This window comes from Aythya marila (genome assembly GCF_965140915.1).
Source record: "Aythya marila genome assembly, chromosome: 1".
Lineage (NCBI taxonomy): Eukaryota > Metazoa > Chordata > Aves > Anseriformes > Anatidae > Aythya > Aythya marila.
The window spans coordinates 23,623,917-23,640,119 of NC_139042.1; the positions used below are offsets into that span (position 1 = coordinate 23,623,917).

Genomic DNA, 16,203 nt, shown 5'->3' on the forward strand with positions numbered 1-16,203 from the left:
AACTCCAATCAAAGCCAGTCTGTTTCGACTTCTTATGCCCTGTTGATGTGCCAGCAATGGCAGAAAGCTTTTCTCATCTGCTTAAAGTCATTAGATGACTGACAGCCAAGTCCTCAACAAATCTTAAAAAAATATATAAAAAAAAACAAAAGTCTTTGGCTACAAAAGGCTGTTACTAATGTCCCAGTCAAAGTGAGAGTAGCACTACATATGGGAAAAGGCTGATTGTTTCTAATGTTAACAAAACACAGAATCTGGACTTGAGAAAAGGCAGAAAAAAACAACAAAACACATTAAATTAACACAAAAGAAGTGGCTACATAGAAAACAAATCATCTAGGATGCATTTGAATGCTTGTCTAGACAGCTCTTCAGGAGAAGCCTGGAAAATGCTCACTATATGAAGAACTTCCCTGTTAATTGTATTTTTAATCCAGGTCATCACAGGTAAACACTATCTCTATGGTGAAACACCACCTCTATGTTGAAAAGCGTCCCTTGAGACAATACTTAAACATAAAAGGAGCAATTTAGGTGCCTAAACACAGGAGTCTGGTGCTATTTTAGATTCCCAAGAGTATCAAGCCTGGCCTTCAGCTGCTGCAGGTCATCTTGGTCCAGCCAGCCCATAGAGAAGTCTGAGCTATCTGAGGAGATCTGAAGTGGCATTAGATACAGGTATTTAGGGCTCTGAATCCCATCCCCAGTGCTGTGCTTATTTACCCTTCTAGTGGAAGTTCATCAGAAGGAGGAAATCTCTGAGTTTTGCATCCTGTACAGCAGCACACAGCACATACAAATAAATACAATCTTGCAGCCAAGAACAATGTGATTTTCTGGAAAACCTCAAGGGTGACCTGTTGTCCTGCCTGAAAAGCCATCCAGATAACAGGAAGACAACTTTAAGGCAACATGGAGCTCCATGAATTCCCCGTGATGTCCAGTGGGGAGGGCTGTCATGGACTGGCATGGACCAAGCAAACACATTTTATGGTTCTGTAAACTCCTCCCTGAGGGAAATCCTACTTTATTTCTTTGTTTTATCATTATCCTTAGCCGAGTTTAGGTGCTGTATACACTGGCTTCTTGTGGTGTGATGAGATTTGGGAAGAGGCCATCCAACTCCTCATGCGGGGCTGTGCTGAAGACTGAATGCTGAAAAAGGGTCTTATCCACACTGGCAGGACTGGTGGAAGTTCGTACTGGCACATCCCTGCTCTGCCCATTTTATACGTGAAGAAAATACGCTGTTTTCCAGCCCTATCATTTTTTATCATTGCTGCAACTGAGTGAAGCTACACACTCACACAAGGTGAACCAACTAACCAACTTGCCTTGAGATCAATGGGAGCCATTCCACTGGCTTCAAAGCAGGGCTTTTCATGCCGCACGTGGAGAGCTGGGCTTGTTTCCTAACAGCATCCACAGCAATATAGCTCAGCAGATTGTGTTGACTACACAATCACCATTTCAAACTCTAATAGTACAGTATCTCATATACGGTGTCTTTTGAATTACTAACAAACTATCTAATAGATATGGACTATAGAAAAAGAGGCTGCTGGCTGTTTGGCACAGTTCAGATTTTAAGAGCCTGGTGTAAGGCCCTATTATCATAGTAGTATTACATACTTATTCTTTATATATTGTCAGTGTATTTACATTAGTACAAAAAGTACAACATGGCTTGGCTTTTCCTCCTCACCCTCTTATCACAGCGGCCACAAAAGTTCCCAGAGCAGAGTCTGTTGCTGCTATTTTGGAAATGACACAGAGATCCAGCTATAAAATTTTCATGCCCAATTATTATTTTGGCAGGCTGACAACGCTTGCCTGCAGATTGCATGGCAATTTTCTATTGTTCGTTACTCAATAAAATCTGAATGGAATCTCTTGATAGGAAAAAAGATACGCCTCTAACCCAAAGGCCTCCAATTTGGTCTTTACTCTGCCAAATTTTCAAATGATACTGTCAACAGCAGGAGTGGTAGAATATCTCAAAAAGGTCACAGAAATCTTTTACAACTGGGAGTCTTAGGCTTTCTGACTAAAGTACTACCAGCTGCCTTAAAAAAAGAAAAGGTTCCTCTGCATTTGTGGCTCATATTTTCTTCTATACTGTAATGTCACAGAAAACTGATTATAAAATGGGTTTAAGAGTCTGATTTCAATCCACAAGAGCAGAGAAATTCAGTGTTTATGCTAGAACTATTATAGTTCAGAGCTGGAGTGCTCTGAACTATAAAATTATCCTCCCAATAAAATGGAGAACCCCACTTTGTTCACTCCCATGGCCTCAATGCACTGTTAGTCACTGTTAGTCAATGTGAAGGCTTGGTCATGCATTGCTTTGAGTGCAGTGGGAATTTTGGATGTATGAAGAATGGATGTTGGCACCCAACCTGGCAATCTGTACTTGCAGAAATAATAACCAACCTTTTCTTAGCTTTCTGTTTCAGAAAAGCATGTCACAGCCCGCAGCTCTTTTATGCCATACTGGCATGCACCTTACAGTAACGCCAACACAGAACAAAGCAAGGGTACAAGAGTAGCCACCATGGTTGGCCGAGCTGTGAGGATTTGCAGTATACTGCAAAACTTGGAAAAAGTTCGTTTTGTAGTTACAGTAACACAGTTTGTACTGGGGGGAGTGACTGACTCTGTTTACTGTTTCTGATGAACCCGAAACTTGACATTTGGCACAACTGCTTTTTACAGGTCACTCTCAGTTAAAAGTTTGGAACTCGTGAATTACAGCAAATTAAAAGTCTGCAATCTGAAAACATGACTCTTCCATCTCTATAATCTGTATATAATGCTTCTCTTTCTACCTGACTCATATAACAGGTGTCATTCTTTCTTAGATCTAAGCTGTTTAAAAGCACCCAACAAAAATTAAAGCAAATGGATGTTGTCTTCAGAATAAAATAATTCCAGAAGAAGCTACTGGACAGTCATGAAAACCTTTACCCTTAAATAAAATAATTTGGCAAGGTCTGTCTCTAGGCTTGTGTACTGTAGGTCTCAGCAGTATCATTTGATTTAGGCTAATATAAAGCATTGTCATATCAGTACATCTCTCCAGCTGCTAGTTTATTTTTCCAAAACCTCACATTTCAATAAAAGAGAAAAAAAAAAAACAAACACCGAAGAATCTCTAGCTGTTCAGCTCACAAAGAAATCCTCATTAATGCAGACCCGGTGTAACCATTGCAGGTATATCTGTGAGTCTACAGGAAGTCTGGAAGAGCAAGAGGTGCTGTCACTTAGCTGAGTAAATGTTGGATGCTTCTGACTGTAATTGCAGGACTACTATTGCTAATTATTTCAGAGAATAAAGGCTGGGGAAAGTCCCAGAGCTATGCAATGACTGCCACTCACTGTTTGCTCTCCTAAGAATGAGAGAAGGACAGGAATAAATGCATTTTTGTATAGTGCTTCAATTTTATGGAAAAGGGTGGGTGGAAGAGATCTCAACCTTCTACCACTTCCAATTTCCTAGACTACAGCAAGGTAGTGCCAGACTAAATTAGTGGTATGTATGTATGTGTGGGAAGAAGGTTTCTTAGGTATGGGAAATCCCTCCCACCAGGTCAGTAGGTCAAGCTTGTAGTTATTCCACTCCCTGGCATCTTTGAAAACAATCACTGTTTTTATTATAGATTTCTTCTCAAACACAAAGGCTACTACATGGAGAAAGATAATATTCTTTTCCTCATGTCTGTAGTAAACAAATCAAGAAGCAACCTGCAGCAAGGAAGTTTTGGGAAAGCATTCTGACAGCTATGCCCAGAAATTTTCTGGATCCTCCAGGAAGGAGGGCAGTTCCTGGCCTGGAAAGAGGGACTAGATTAACTGTTTTCCAGCCCTACTTTCTGTCACTCTAGGAAAGCCTCTCTGCAGTCCTCCATCACAGGCTCATTATCCCTGCACGCACAGTGTGATGTGCAATGGAACAGCACATACTATCTGTTGCAGAAGGGGAAATAGAGTTTTGTCCAATTATTTTGATGCTGGTGTTGTCAAAGTTTCCATAACATGTAATAAGGCATGTTTGGTTAGGGGCCAGATGCTCCTTTGTCCTTACTGAAGTGGTGTGGAGCAGAACCCAGCTTGAGCTGAGCGCAGGAGAAATAAGGGGAACAATGCCTCTGCAATGTGGTTTTGCAGAATTACCACAGAATTGTAGCTTCCTAAGTCCTGGGGGACAGTACTGGAGCAACACAATGCAGTACATTCATCAAGGACAGAGTATAAAAAGCTAGATAAACAGCAAACACAAGCCTTCAGGGAGGGGTAGACCAATGACTGGTTGTAGTAGCTGTAGCACTGTGGGGTTCTGGTCCCAGTGCTGTTGGCGAAGCCAAAAGGAGAGTACCAAGGGAATTACAGCAGACTGGGAGCCATGCTTGCTGCCAGAGAAAGTACTTGCTGAATTGCCTCCAGTGAAGTTTTATCTTTTTTGCCGTGCTTGGACATAGAGCTGTTCACGTGCAACTCAAATACGACTCCTTCATTTATTCAGGATTTCCTTGTATCGATGCTGTTTTTTGTTAAAATGAAGGTGTTTCAAATCCACTGGTTTTGGACCCTTAATCTTGCAATGTTTTCTATGAGCGTAGTGGAAAAACTTTTTTTTCAGTAAGAGAAATGAATTCAGAATGGTATCATTTTAGATATCATTGCTTAATTCACATGGATAAGCAAACATCTTTTCTGCTGGGCTGCTGTGCTAGCAATAACAAACCAGCTCACGTTTTTACATTATCAGGAAAGAAACTTGAGGTGTCATTTACCTGCAAAGAGGTTCTACAAGGTCCTTGTCAAGAAAATCATGATCTCTCTTTACTGCAGCAATGTCAATGGGGAATTGGGAGTCTATAAAAGGAGACACAATATTAAGATGACTACTTGCTCTTCAAATGAAAATACATTGTCTACATCAAAAATGTTTTGCATGTACTTGCTTACTTAAATCTAGCATTACTGATTTCACTCAGGTCTGGTTCTCTTCCAGCTGTATTGGTGACCCTTTCAGTCACCTTATTATTTCTTTTCTCTTAAATGTCTAGTTGAGCATCCTGTGCACCAAAGAGACAGTGACATTATTTCACTTCGGCTTTAAAAAGATGTTCAATTGTTCGCTGCTCTTTCTAGTGCCTAACACAAACGAATGAGATCAGAGAATTACCAACACACGCATTATCCACATAAGCAATAAGGTTCCCATTCCCATCAGAGTGACTTTAATGAATTGCTAGACAGACTCTAGAAACATTTTGAGCTTTTTTTGCTTTTAATACAACTCCCAACAACGATGTTTTCAGACAAAGGGATACTCAAGTAACAAGCAAAAAACCGAACTGAATTATAACCCCCGAAACTTGCTAAAAAGCCAAACTGGTGTGCTGGAAGCTGACACTTGTAATGAAAAGTGACATGGCTGCAACACATTAGTGGGCTCCGTAGCAGCGGGATGGGCTCCAGCGCGGTGGCTGCGCTCCAGGCTGCTCTGCCATGTTTAGGTACCGCAGTGGGAAGCTGGGATAGGGGAACTGCAGCCAGCATTTTCAGACACTAGTGCTTAACATTTACATAATAGATGCCTGTAAAAATGACCTTGTTTTCAGAGACGCTGGCTGTCTAGAGCGCGCATTGGCTGTATGGGAACTGTGGGAGCCCAGCATGGGCTGCATTTTGGAAGGAACATCTCTTTGAGATCGGCAGGCAGTGAACTCTCCTTTCTTTATGTGAGATACCCTGACTATAACACAGACACAAAAGGTACTGCTGGGTACCTAGGGACTGTGATAGGGACGTCTATGTCAGCTTTGGTCAGGTTTATTAAGCTTAGTTCCTTGCTGCTTTAGCAGAGCCTGCCAGGTTCCTGTGGAGCCAACTGAGCATCTCTGCACGGCTCTCCCCAGTGCTCCCAGTCCTTGGGCACCCTGCCCCAATGGGACCCATCACTGGAGCCTTGCAGGACCTCAGCTGGCCCTCAGGAGGTGTCCTCGGCACCACGCTTCCCACCGCTCCCAGCTCCATGGAGCTGGCTCTGACCCGCGAGGTTTCTTGGCTCCATGTGTGGAGCTGTGCTGCCTCCAGACCCAAGCTGACCCTGGCCAGTGTCCAGCGGGGCTTGGCAGAGCTGTGTGTTGGCTAATAAGCCCGAGCGGTCCTAAGCTGGCTCTGTGTCTCTGGCAGGGGGAATAGGCAGTTTGGAAAAAATGAGGATCAGCTGCAGTTTCCCTCTCAGCACTGAGCTACAGAGAGCAGGAAAAAAATGACTCCTAGTCCCCAAATTGCTCCTGAAGGCACCAGCAGTGTACATGCTCGCCCTGTCCTCCAGGACACCACTTCCCTGAGGATGACTGTCCATCACCCACCCACTCCAGAAACAGCTAGGATGGGGACATGACCATTCGCTTTGAGCTAGCACTGCAATATTTGCTTTTCTTGCTTTGCAGGGAGAGGAGGACAAATGTAAAACACAGCTCAAGTGATTCACTTTTGGTAATTTTGCAGAGTTTTCAATTTCATTTTCAGTAAGACTGAATTTTTCAGTAGCTTTTGATATCTTCAGTCTTGTTTTTGACAGCTCAGGAAGTTTTTTTATTCATTTTTTTAAAGACCTATGCATTTATTTTTTTACTTCTTTTTGTTAATCTTTGAGGTTTACAAAAATTGCGTCCCCCTCTTTTCTTCCATAGCCATGAAGGCAAGAATCTCACTTTTCTTTAGGCATTCATACGACTCCAGCAGCTGAGGCTTTGTGAAGCAGCCAGACACGGCGATAACTCACTCAAATGCAGAGCTGGCCGACTGCAAGCTCTCCTGGCAAGGGCCCAGTGCACTTTCAGTACTGCACAAAGAGCAGAAAAACCCACTTACCCTCGTAGAACTGAGCATACTGGGGAAATCCAGCTGCACGTAACCAGTCACACGCTTCCTTTGCTTCGATTTCTGAGGAGAAAGAGAAAAGAGAGTAATTCACACGTTGTTATTTTGCATTAGAAGCATTTTGATTACAAGAAAATGGCAAGGAGACTTGGTAATAGCTGCTCCCTGCTTAAGAGCATTGTCATCGCTCTGAATTATTTTTTCATGGCATCAGAAAATAAAATAGAGCCCATCAAAGAAATCCACCTGACTCCATAGGGCTCTGGGGTTTACACAGCTATTTGGTGCCTGGGATGAAGACGCCAAAGTTTTAATCACCACCACGAGGACGGAGAGCTGCTCAGCCAGGTTTGTCGTCCTGTGTCCTATCCTTCCCCAGGATGTTGGGGAGAGGGGAAGATGAAACAGGGTGGAAATGGAATGACAGAGAACATGCAGTGGGTTTTCTCTTGTTCCGACACTTCTTGCAGAGAAAAATCACACTTGAAAGACGCTGAATGGTCTGGACAGGGCTAGTGTTACTGAAGGGAAATTGCCCAGGTAGGATGCACCTTCCTACCTCTAGCCATCTGAACTCAATTATGTAGAGTCCCTCCACAGTCAACAGAGAGACAGTTACTTGCAAAGGGTGCTTCATTTCACCTTAAAGTAGTGTCTAAAATAGATGGGATAAATCACTTACTGACAAGGCCTTTCTCTTGTGGCTGCTAATAGAGGAGGGATAAACCGCTGCAGGTATGTCTATGCAGCTAGATGGATACAGAGACAGTGACTGGCAGCACTGCATCCCAGACCACTCGCTCTTCTTTCATTTTAATCCACTTTTGAGCCTGTTTGGGACTGTTTCAGTTATCTTTCTTCAAGACAAATCTTTTCTTGAGAAGGCCAGTGTGAAGATGAATCAATTTGTCTCATCTTCTGCCCGGTTCTCCACTATTTAGAAGCATAGACATAGCTTGTGCTGGACTAGGCTTCCACTTCCAAGCAGAACTCACTGGGTATGATGTATCCTGCCCACTTGGAGGAGGTGCTGGGATGACCAGAGAACAGCATCTTAGCTGGGGGTGACAGCAGAGATAGGGGAGGATGAGGGAATGCAAGAAAGCCATGTTCTAGACAGTGACTACACTCCCTGACTTCTGCAATGATCTGTGCATGTTGATACTAGGGTCACTTGATTTTTGCCAAGCTCCACGAGATCATTTTACTGAGACCTGAGAGCACTGCACCAGGTCCATCTCTGCCCTGCCACATGGGCACCCATGCTGCCTGCATGTGCGGCTGCTCCCACAGCCACGGGAAGAACAGCAGGAAACATAGAAACAGCCAGATACACGTGGATTGACAGCAAAACCTGGGCAATATTTCCTTTCTGCTCAGATCTAGACTGGGATCTACCACCTGGCTGGTTGTGGTTTACAAAATCAAAGTCAAAACACGTGCCTGCATCTCTTATACTTGCAAAATTTAGATGTGTGTCGGCCAAGGAATGGAGTGTGCAGGTGTTGAAGAAAGGAGACATTTATGTTGCTTATTATTCGAGCTGAATGAATCAATCAAGGGTTTGGGCACATTTGCAGTTATAAAATCCAGGCAGCCATAATATGAAAACCTAAATATAAAACAAGCAACGGAACTGAAAGAATAAAATCAGGCTCAGTTGCTCTTCTGCATGTTTTGCCTTGCATGCAAAAAAAATGCCAGTTGTAAATCTGCTTTGTACTAAAATGCATTTTTATAGATAGGGAATGCTGGCATGAATTTTTCCCCGTGCAGCCCCATTCAAACCACTCCTTATATCCCTAATGACTTTACCCACTGCAGCTCACCATAAAACCTGCTTTGAATACACTCTCCAGTATGTGACCCACACACCTTTTTCTGATCCTCTAAACACTGAACCACACCAGCAAATTTTGTTGCAGAAATAAAAATTCAGAGTGTAAGGCCTACTTATCAAAAGCCCAATTTCCCAAAGATGATGAGACAGCCAGGAACAGCTCTGCAATGGCAGAAATCATTAGCAGTGCTGAAAAGGATTTACCACCAGGTCTTCATTTGCTTTGACATTAGCTCATGTTAAGGCCAAAAAATGGAGTATGAAAGTACATTCAGTTCTTAACACCGCACAAAAGAATGAGCAGCTTACATAAAACGTGGCTCTCACTACTGCACATCTGTGTGCCTAAAGTACATCTCTATTATGTTCCAGTGAGGCTGAATATTTTTATTAAATGCTTGGAAAAAAGACAAGCCTTTATACTCTTTCTTTTGCTTAATTCAATCTCATGAAACACAGATGAATCAATCCCATTTCAAAATGTATTTTACAACTCATAACAGCTGTACGTACATTCTAGCTTCATCTGGCCTGGAAGCACAACTAACAGAGGCTGTGGGTGATGGAGAATGCTACCATTTAATGCTCTTATATGCTTATCATATTTCAGTGTTTTTTGCAGTTGGCTGCTCAGAGGATCTTGCTGAGGAATCTTCCTGCAGACCAAGTGAGGTCTGAAAAATCTCAGGTTGCAGTGGGTGAATAATTATAGGGAATAAGCAAGGAAAGAAAACCTCACCCCTTCAGTTTTTGTTGGAGGCTATTGTTTTTAGAGGCTGTTTGTAACATACTGCAGCCCACTCAAACTGAAAATGATTAATGGAGTAACTTCTGCCTTCAAATCTTTGACTCCATCTCCTCCATGAAGGCATCTCTTGGGAGTATTCTAATTTTCTGAATGATTGCCTCAAAAAACAGATTCAGTCTAGAACAAGATTTGCTAAATCAGCTTCCAGCACACTGAGTCTCAGACACGGATACGGGTAACGCCCAGTTACCTCCCTTCTCTCTTATCTTTTCTAACTAAATGATTACATGATTGTCTTATTCAGAGGACAGCTTTGCAATGTGCTCTTGGCCCAGCCAAAAGGATGACTTTGTTCACATCAGCGAATTTCTTCTGGTTAAAGGCACCTGTTCCAGCCATTCCCCTCTTGGCTGGTAATGTAGTTTGAGTGAAAAGGCACGAACAAGTATTTGCTCCTCAGCAGAGACAAGAGGTGATTTCTATTATCTCACTCTGGGCATGTAATCCAAGTTTTAGTTCAGTATGCAGTACAGATTTTTTTCATTACTGGCTATTGCAATGCATAAAATACAATTTGAGATGCTCAATTTAACATTCTCTTTCTGTGCATACACTCTAATATTTGCTTTTTGCTACTTGCTAGTTAACCATCAGCGAAGACTTATTTGGGAAGAGATGAGTACAGCACCAGAAAGATGTTATTGAAGATTTCAGTGAAGGGTTGCAGAAATAACTTTTCAAAGCATTGGTCTAGTGCTGCTCCCATGTCCAGGCTACTGCAGGTGTCAAAGGCAACCTGCAGTAGCTGTGCTGTCATGGTGCAACCCTGCAAGCACCTGGAAAGCCACGTGTTCACAGGTTGTCTACAGCACAGAGAAGGGCTATCACACTGAGAAGAGATCCTAGATTTGTGCTTAATGCTCACCAGGAGCCACAGCTTCTCCCAGAATCACATGAGCCCTCACCAGCCCAGCATCTGCCCCAGGGACAGCATCTCCAGGATGCTGCTTAGGGAATTTGGGAAAGTGAAATTGTGGGGTGGCATGGCCCAGAGTACACATGATGGTGAATTTCTGAATTTCTGCTTATGCACTTCCATACTGCTCTTCTGACTGAAAAAAAAAAAAAAGTAGTGGATAATTTTCCTACTGCTTTCCATTTGCTTAGTCAGCAGCTAATGGCAATGGCTCATTAGTAAGACTAGGTAGCAACTCAGTCACAAATACTGACGTGCATCAGTATGTCTCACAGAACTGGAGTTATCAGTTTGTTTTTTCAGCTTTTAGTTAAAGCTTGACAAGAAACAGGTTTCTCTTTCCATTACTCTTTTCTACTGGTAACAAGTTATAACTGATGTTCACACCTTCAAAAGTCCTCCAGCCCCACTTGTGGGGAGATAGAATCACAGAATCGTTTAGATTGGAGAAGACCCTTAAGATCATCAAGTCCAACCATCAACCTAACACTACCAAGTCCAAAACTAAACCATGTCCCTAAGTGCTGTGTCCACAACAATGAGGTTGATGACCTCCTTGTGGCCTCCATTTACCAGTTTTTGTCAGGAGGTGTGTGCAGAATCCCCTGTGCACAAATGTCACTGCTGAGCTTCCTCATGTCTCTCCCCAGAGACCCCCCAGAAGTTGCCCCCTGCTTCACCAAAACCTATCAGTGCACATATGAAATCATCAGCTTTATATTTTGTCACACTCCTCTTTGATCAGCCAAGCCATTGGGTTTTGCTTTTTTATTCCTTTGGGATTGTTTCTCCATTTTCTTCCTAGAGTTGTCTCACTGCATATTAAATTAAATACTTATCAGAGATGGAGATATCACACAATAGGGATTGAAGTGCAAATCTCTTATCCATCTTTTGATTTATTTAAGATGTAAGTAGAGTGAAATAGGGAGAGGTTCAGCCAGAAAACTAGACAGATGGTGAGAGCACAGCTGGGATGTGTCTTCAAGCCCATGCCTGGTGTTAAGCAGGTTTGCGCTTGTGTCCCACGCACCCTGTGAGTGCTCTGGGTATTCTGGGGCTGAAACGGGGATGGTTGCTTGCAGTCTTTCTCTCTACCAGTACTTCCAGTCTCACACAACCCCCTTGAATGGTGCCCAACACCAGAAGGAAACTCCAAGAGTTAGCTGTCCTTGACAGGGACATCCTACCCTGCCTGCCCTCACCCCACTGACTCCTTCTGTTTCCTTTCGTGACATATCAGCTCTTGGCCAACCCACTGGAGATCTAGCTCAACCCTCTAAGCTGGCAGAAAATTAACCTCCAAGGGTCTAACTTAGTCCACATTTAGCTGCATTTTAACTAGCTGAAGAAAACCAAACCTTGGGGACAGTGCTTCCTCACATGAAGAAAAGCAGAACTGTTTAAAAATCTGTTGGGTTAAAATTGCTCGGTCAAGAAAAAAACATGTGAGTAAATTCATTTTACAGCTTGGGACCTTATCACTGTCCATAAATTTCAGTTAGTACAGTCATTTAACTTTCCCTATCCGGACATCAGTGATTGTCATCTTATTTCTGCCTTTCTGCTATTATCCCTCTGTCTCCTCTGTGTTCTCTTTCAGTGTTTCTTTTTTTTTTTTTTTTTTCCCCATATAATTTTAATTTAAGATTCAGATATCCCTTTGCACGATGTAGCAAAAGAAATTGCAACAAGAATAAATAAGGTACATAATTACCTCATCTATTGTGTTTATGTCAGCTTTATGCGTGATAACCTTTATTATTCATCTGCCTGTAACAAATCACTATTTATGCTCTCTTTTTTATTTCCCCTATATTGCTCACCACTTAAATCTAATTTACTAGGTTAAAGCTAAAATATCTGGGAGTGTTAGTGAAAACCATTGATCAAGTCATTGGAAAGGAGCCTGTTTTATGGCGCAGCCACATCAGTGAGCTTCACTGGAAGCCAGAAGCTGGTCTGTTAGGTAGAAAGAGGTCTCAGGTCTCTTTTTGAGAGGTCTCTTTCGCAACTGTTGTTTGAGGCCAGATAGCAACACCTTTTACCCTCAGAGTCCCAGTGGATCCGTGTGAAAGGTGAGCCAGTGACTACTACTGGGGACGAGACTGACCATGCCTTACACCTGAGGCACTCTCGGGGCAGCTGTACATACTGTGTGGGGGAGCTTCAGCCTTGCCTAGCTGGTCTTGATGCCCCATACACCCTCCAAGTCACAAATAAGCCACATCAGCAGCCTGACATCTTCCCAGAAGAGCACTCATGAGGGCAGACTGCTTCTTTTCTGAAGGAAAGCTCAGTTCAGGCTGAAGCCGTATGAGAACAGGCCCAGCATGTTTCAGCTTCTTGCAGCCTAGGCCAAGATACTTTAATGGCCCCCACTGCTCTCCTGCCCTTACAACTCATCATCTTTAAGATAATGATCCATTCCACTGTTATTCTTATTTTTTCAGATGGGGATTTGAAGCACTTCAAAAGTACACAGGCAAGTTAGAGACAAGGTTGGTAAGGTTGGTGGGAATTAGGTGCATGACTCCCTTAACTACCCATACAAATATGGCTATGTTACTCCTCAAGTACTAGTACCCTTAGAAATTTGGTCTGGAGATTGCCAGATTTCTGAAGTTTTGATACCTGAATGCATCACTCCATCGTCACCCAGCTACTACATTACACAGAAGGCTGAGAGGTTTCCACTGAATGGCATTTTCAAAGCCACTTTGGAGCTAAGAAATCAGCCTCACGGTAGGGTTTAGGTGCTGAACTGTAAAGAACGGGAAAATATTTACAAATATGAGAACAAATGACTTTCCAAGGTCACCCAGGAAATTCACAGCAAAACATCTACAGAAGGCAGGTTGGTGTAGATCATGGAAAAATATAAAGATTCTTGTGTTCCCTAAAGAAAAAGCCCGATGCAATTTACTAATGACATACAACATTTTCTGCAACATCTTCATGCACCAGAATTCTTTAAAAGGAAAAATTCTTAAGTTTTATTTATAGGATGGTATAAATTTTTATGCAAAGTATAATGGTGTCTGAAATTATTTAGGCTTTTAGCATAATTTCCCAAGAACTCCATCTGAGGGAAGACTTTCAGGTAGAGCTCTTACGGTTTACCCTATTTCCTTCCACTCCACAGGACTTCTCCAGAAGGATTCAAATAATAATGCAAAGGCAATTGTATTCTGCACCCGTAAAATTACCATTTATAGCACAAATCTATCAAAAATAAAATAAAACATAAGCATACAATGAATTTGTACTATTTTACTACGCTATGGTGTGTACTCTTCAATAAATCCTGGTAATAAGGTTTTCAGAAGTGGAATTTCATTGGAATTATTTTATATCATGCTGTATAATTACTATTAGAGGCAAGGTTATGTTTTGCAAGCAAGGAACAAATAAAGCTGTCAAAGCGTTATTTTAATAGACATTAAGCTTTTGCAGAGTATTGTGGTACCAGTAATAATACAATAAAATATGGACCTTTTAAACTAGTGTGGCTGAAAATAATTCAAATGTCAATAGAAAAAAAAAAGATCCTTTCAAGCTCATGAGTTGTTTCTTTCTCTGTAGCTCTTTACACTTGGTGAATAATAGTCAGATGATGTCCATTCATGCTTTGACTTAGAAAGGTTGAAAGTGAGAAGCATGATTATTTATGGACGTGAAAAAAAAATCTCATATGCTGAGAGATGAAAAGATTGGGACTGTTTACCCTGGAGAGCAGATGAATAAGGAAGGGTTATGATAAAAGGGTACAAAATCATGGGTAATACAAAAATAGGAAATTGGGAGCTTCTATTCACTCTGCCTTGTAGCACAAGGGCAGGAAGATTAATGAAAAGGGAGGAATGAAAAAGAAATAAGGCAATCTGAACTGATAAAGTATTTTTTTTTAAAGCAATCTATGAAATTCATTGCCAAAGGACACTGGGATCAGGAGATGAGTGGCTCAAAAGTGAACTGAGTCGTATTGGAGTACCCATTGCTACCACCTCAGATTTGGAAAAGGATTCTCCAGAAGAGAATAAATGAAACCAAACTAAAGACAGCATTATAAGATTATTTTTTGCTGGCTAGATGACCCCTTGTATAGCTTTTCCTTCTGAGCCACTGTGCTCAGACACAGTCTGGGACTATATGAACTATTTATTTGACCAACTGTGACAATTCTTTTGTTACCTACTGTGACCAAATGCTGCACAGTGCCACTGGGATGGGACACTTCTCATCAGCCTTTCATCTTTGGCAAGACTACATTTCCCAAGAGGAAAGGTATATTGTTCTGGCCAGGAATTAGGAACTTAGCTCCTCTTCAGGTAAAAAGGACTATGCTCAATTCCTTTCCTGAATTAACATGATACTGGTTAAAACTGGTAGGCCTGAAATTTACAGCAGGTTCACCAGGAATGAAAAGTCACAGGTCTGGAAAGATTGTGTCTATATTAATATTTTTGACATCTAGATCTCATCAGAGCTAGGCATATAGCACACCACTTTCTCTCATGCTAACAACGTGAAGGAAGCTGTGCAAATGGCAACATGAAAACAGGGAAAATGGTTTGCAGGGAGACCTTTGCACATTGCATGACACTCCGCAAGTGTAAGTGAAGAGGTGACGTGCAAGGGCTGTTAAAGCATCAAGGAGAATAAGCGAGCAGAGGCACAGGGACACATAAAGACGTCAGGAGCAAGAAGTAACCAGAGGGACTCCCAGTTCAGAGTCATTAGCCTTCCTTCCAGGCAGCCATCCGTGTCCCTAAGAGTCTTTAGCCTCAAACCAGCTCCCCAGGGAATTTTTCCCTTATGTAGATTTCTAAGTCACTCTAGAGGTACAGGGGACGGCATGTTGGGCACAGCAAGGCACCTGCATATAAGAATGCATTGAGGTACGGACACCAACTTGTCTTAATATTTGAAAGTTTCAGACACAACACTAAAAACACAGCAAAGATGTTTAACCAAGCCAAAGGATGGTGAAAAGTCATGTCTATGTTATGTGGTTCAGCTATGTGATCAAACCAAGAGATCCAGCTCTTCCTTGAGTATCCTCTCCAGGTCTTTGCTGTTTAGCATCATGATCACTCCTATTTACTGCTGCTTTCTCTTTCTCCTCATTTTTTTTTTCTGTATCTTCTACTCCAAACTCCTTTAAAACTAACTTTCTGCCATCCATTACACTGACATTTTTGCTACCCACTGTTCCACATATCCATCCACTTTATGCAACCTTACTCCAGCTAGTGTTTCCTCTTTTTTTTGCCACATTCCTTTCAAATTTTCTAAATCAGGATTATAAATCCCTCCTAACCCCCAAAATCTTTCTCTATCTTCAAATATCACTTTGAAATTGCTTTTCTTCTCAGCTTACAATTGATTTGTACAATGCAGCAATTTGTGATGACACTAATAAAACAATAGCTTGCATCCCACATCTCATCTTGAGGCACTTTAAATGGTTATAAAAACTGATGTGAAAGTTATATATAGGGCTCACTACATCCGTGGGTGAAATGCAGCTGCGTTAGGATGAAATGTGGCAGCTGCATAAAGGAACGCTGCAGCAGTTTATGACAAGAAACAAGAAGAATTCTTTATCCAGCTGAAACTACTAGCAGGATTTATGAGCTAGATAAAATTCAAATAATACATATATATATATATATATACATACACTGGAAGCTGACAAGGACACCAGGCTCTCCCTTTTGTCTTAGGAAAAATACT

General features: G+C 41.9%; 1 protein-coding gene across 7 annotated transcripts in view; it reads right to left on the minus strand.

The window, feature by feature from the left end:
- Positions 1-16,203, minus strand: part of STARD13 (StAR related lipid transfer domain containing 13) — a 292,836-nt gene that overhangs the window by 34,562 nt on the left and 242,071 nt on the right. For 6 of the 7 annotated variants that reach the window (XM_082771047.1, XM_082771046.1, XM_082771048.1 and 3 more), the window contains 2 exons: positions 6,892-6,963; positions 4,797-4,878 (listed from right to left, as the gene is read on the minus strand). In XM_082771047.1, the coding sequence (XP_082627173.1) occupies positions 4,797-4,878; positions 6,892-6,963 (154 nt within the window). The remainder of the gene's footprint in view (positions 1-4,796; positions 4,879-6,891; positions 6,964-16,203) is intronic. The other variant, XM_082771052.1, reaches the window with a different exon arrangement.